The sequence below is a fragment of the Rhipicephalus sanguineus genome, chromosome 2 (assembly GCF_013339695.2).
Source record: "Rhipicephalus sanguineus isolate Rsan-2018 chromosome 2, BIME_Rsan_1.4, whole genome shotgun sequence".
Lineage (NCBI taxonomy): Eukaryota > Metazoa > Arthropoda > Arachnida > Ixodida > Ixodidae > Rhipicephalus > Rhipicephalus sanguineus.
The window spans coordinates 155,609,260-155,613,300 of NC_051177.1; the positions used below are offsets into that span (position 1 = coordinate 155,609,260).

The 4,041-nt window shown below is 51.9% G+C and overlaps 1 protein-coding gene across 1 annotated transcript; it reads left to right on the forward strand.

The window, feature by feature from the left end:
- Positions 1–691: 691 nt before the first annotated feature.
- Positions 692–1,324, forward strand: LOC119381997 (uncharacterized). Its single transcript, XM_037649742.1, has one exon. It carries the CDS (start codon positions 692–694, stop codon positions 1,322–1,324), a length of 633 nt encoding a protein of 210 aa, XP_037505670.1.
- The last annotated feature ends 2,717 nt before the right edge of the window (positions 1,325–4,041 follow it).

Below are 4,041 nucleotides of genomic sequence, written 5' to 3' on the forward strand. Positions count from 1 at the left end.
GTTCCGCACAGCTTTCAGCAACCGATGGTGGAATGTCACAGCCGAGCATGGCTGCTCCGACGCCGAAACTTCCTGAACACTCCGCCGCGGCTTTTCTGAAGGAAACCCCGCAGCCGATGAGTGCTAACTCTGTTAGGAAGAAGAAGGGCAAGTCGAAGCGCCGGAGGGCTGCTTCTACTCCGCAGCTCCCCGAGAAACCTGCAATCAACGCCTCAGGCACTGAAATCGCGTCGCAACCTCCGTGCCCAAAGGAGGTCCCTCGAAGCGCCAACGGAACAGCTAGTTCTCAACCGCACGCCAGCGATCCTGCACCTGAGGATTTCACTCTGACTTCCTCAAGGGGCGCTCGTCGACGTGCAAGGGCCCTTGCCTCGTCTCCTGTGCTCCCTGTTGTAACTTCGTCTTCACCAACCTAGCAGATGAACGTTTATCATCATCGTGATTGCTCCTCACGAGCTGCCGCTCGCTCGAGGGCACGAAACCATATTTTTTTCATTCATGTTCCATTAAAGTGTTCGTTCGGACGTGCCGTCTATTCTTCTAAACGACAGTCTGGTAGCCGGCGGACCTTGAGGTCCACCACATGGTGCCGAAACCCAGCGGGATCTTCCGAACGACGCCTCATCGATTCAAGGTGTCGCGTTGCGACCCCTGAGCCTTTGGCGAAGAGTTCCCGGCTGCCGACTGACCCATGGAACGGCTACTCCGACGACGCAAGTGCTTGCGCTCGCAACTGGATGGCATCGTCCAAGAAGCGGAAGGCCTCCTTCGAGAAGCAGAGCTGTCATCATCACAGGTCAGCGTTTCAATTGACCGAATCAACGCGATCTACGCACAGATAACGAAGATCGATGAAAGCATAATAGACGAGACGCCTGACGAGCTGATCGAGACAGAGATTACAGACGCGAGCAATTATGGGGACAAGATTGTCACACTGACGGCAAAGCTTCGCTTTGCGATTCTGAACAACCAGTCGTCTCAAGCGTCGCGCCTGAGGACGAGCCAAGCCTTGACGGCGACGAGCCATGCTTCCGTCAGTTTCAGGTCGAGACTGCCGCAACTAGAACTGCAGAAATTCGACGGCAACCGACAAAAATGGCATCGATTTTGGATGCAGTTCTCGACGGCAGTGCACAACAACGACGACCTCAGCGCTGCCGAGAAATTGAACTACTTGAGCACGCTTGTCACTGGAACTGCCGCTGCAGCCATTTCCGGACTCCAGGCAACGGGGGAGTGCTATGAAGACGCGATAGATATCCTCAAGAAACGCTTCGGGGACGAGAGGATTATCGTTCAGGAACATCTTCGAAGCTCTTAGATCTCAGGCCAGTCTTGTCGTCTTCTAGCACCACCGAACTTCGAGACCTCTACGACGAAGTGCAAGTACATGTGAGGAGTCTCAAAGCGCTTGGAACAAGCCCCAATACATACTGCTCCATGCTACGGGAGATTCTCTTGCGAGTCATACCATCCGACTTGGTGCTCAAGTATCATGAACTTCACAAGCCGACGACAACTGCGGTATCAACGATGCAAGCGCAAAGGGACCCACAGGACAAGACGACAGAAATCGAGAAAAAGCTGCAAGATCTTCTGGAGTTCCTCGAACATCAGCTTCATTGCAGAGAAACTCTGGCGGCGTGTGTGTCCCCAAGATCTGAAATCCCTCAACCAACTGGAGAGATGCCGCGACGAGTTGGGCATCGCACCATGTCGTCAGCAACGTCTCTGCAATGTGTGCTGGGGAAGCCTGATACCTGTCTATTTTGGAAGCATCGTGCCGAAGTCTGCGACGACGAAACAAGTTTGACAGTCAAGAAGCATATTCTCACCAAGGTCGGGCGATGCTTTCGTTGTCTCAAGCAAGGTCACCTGGCACGAGACTGCAGGGGAAGACAAAAATGCGACTGATGCTCTCGACAACATGTAACATCCATGTGTGACCCGGACTTCCCGAAGAAGGCAAACGAGGCTTCTGAGACAGCAGTCAACCTCCTCTCGGAACAAGCGAGCCCTGTTATATTATTACAGTCCTTGACAGCCAATATAGCAGGCACGATGTCTTCAAGGTACTACAGGATACTCTTCGACGGAGGGAGTCAGCGGAGCTTCATCACCATCAAAGCATCTCGCCAACTTGGCTGCCAGCTGTTACAAGAAGAAACGGTGACAGTTGGAGTTTTCGGAGGTCCCAAGACGCAAAAAACAATGAGAAGAGTCCGTGTGAGCATTTTCGAAAAAGCCACGAAGGAACCGATTATAATCGACGCTTTATAAGTAGAGGACATCTGTAGCGAGCACATCCCAATTCCAGGCGAACAAGTTATAAAGAAAATGGAAGAGAGTGGAATGGATACACGAGCACTTTCTCTAGAGGGAGACAACGGAAATTCCGTTGCGCTACTAATAGGCTCCGACTACTACTGGAATTTTGCGACTGGCGACGTGAAAACCGTGTGCAACAAATGGAAGAACTTAAAAGCTGTGCACACTAAACTAGGATGGACTGTGCAAGGGCCACTTCCTTTCCCAAGCAACAGCGCTCACTGTTCCACAGTCATTGTACTTCGGACATGCGTAGAAGAGGACTGTGCGTCTGACGCTCTCACAGATATTCGGGATCCGGAAAGTTTACTTGGTGGAGCTAATGAAGAAACTGTGTTGGACAACGAACTGAGCATACAACAGTTCGCTACAAATCACACGAAAGAGGACGGCGGCTATGAAGTTCGACGCCTTACAAGTTTGATGCGAAGGTTTGACAACGAACGCTGTCACTTGGAAAATAAGAACAAGATCATTTGTATGTACCTGGATGAAGGACCAGCTGACAGATTTCACGCCTACATGACACCTCGAGCATTGACCAAGAAAGACCTTCGTCGGGAACCGGGTGGCCAAAATCCACAAGCCAACGGAGCCTTCGTGCGGCGCTTCCACAGAGGCAAAGAAAATCCGAGAGATTTACAGGCAAGAGTCATATCAGCAGAGAAGCTACAGCAGAGAGGACCACGGTGGCAGGAATTAAAATGGATCGGGGATTCTTCAAGGTGGCCAGAAGACTCTGGTCAAGATATGCGAGCAGAAGTTCCAGAATGTGCCGCCACGACATTGACTCATGCTGTCAGCACGACACCACCGTTAGGACGAATAATTGACACCGAGTGGTTCAGTTCTCGTATGAATGTTCTACGATTTACCTCGTGCTTAATGAGATGCAAGAGAAAGCTGACAAGAGAGCCGACTTCATCACAGGGGTTTTTGATTGAATTTCAAGAGACTGAATTATCCCCGCTACATCTCAGACTAAGGACACCTCGTCGACACCCTCGAGTGCCTTCAAGAAAGAAGGCCTATTCATATGATGACCCAGGTTAAGTTCATCTCGACAAGGGCAGACAAGTGTGTGTAAATGGTCTGCTCCTGTTCTATTCGTCTGCCGGGCGAAGCCATAGTCAACCGCGCTGTTCAAATGCTCTACCCTGGAAGTCGAGTGACGCCACCAGTTGGGCGCGGGAAGATGTTGTAACTTCGTCTTCACCAACCTAGCAGATGAACGTTTATCATCATCGTGATTGCTCCTCACGAGCTGCCGCTCGCTCGACGGCACGAAACCATCTTTTTTTCATTCATGTTCCATTAAAGTGTTCGTTCGGACGTGCCGTCTATTCTTCTAAACGACAGTCTGGTAGCCGGCGGACCTTGAGGTCCACCACACTCCCCGCTGACCCAGCTGTAGCAGGCACAGTTTTATTCAAGCCGTCAGCACCGAACGGTGCCTTCATGCAGAGCTCGCGTCTGGCGCTGGCATCTGCGTTATCGTCGCGGCCCGGCGTCATCAAAGTGCGAGTCAACACCCACCGAAATATCGTGGCAGCCGACGTGTCCTCACAGAAGTGCATCTAAGAGCTTCTTGGTGTCACGGAGCTCTGTGGTATCCTGGTGTCCGCCCGACTTCCCGCTGACCGAGGATACAGCACGGGGTACCTGCATGCTGTGGAGGGCGATCTTACGGACGACGAGCTATTTCAGTCT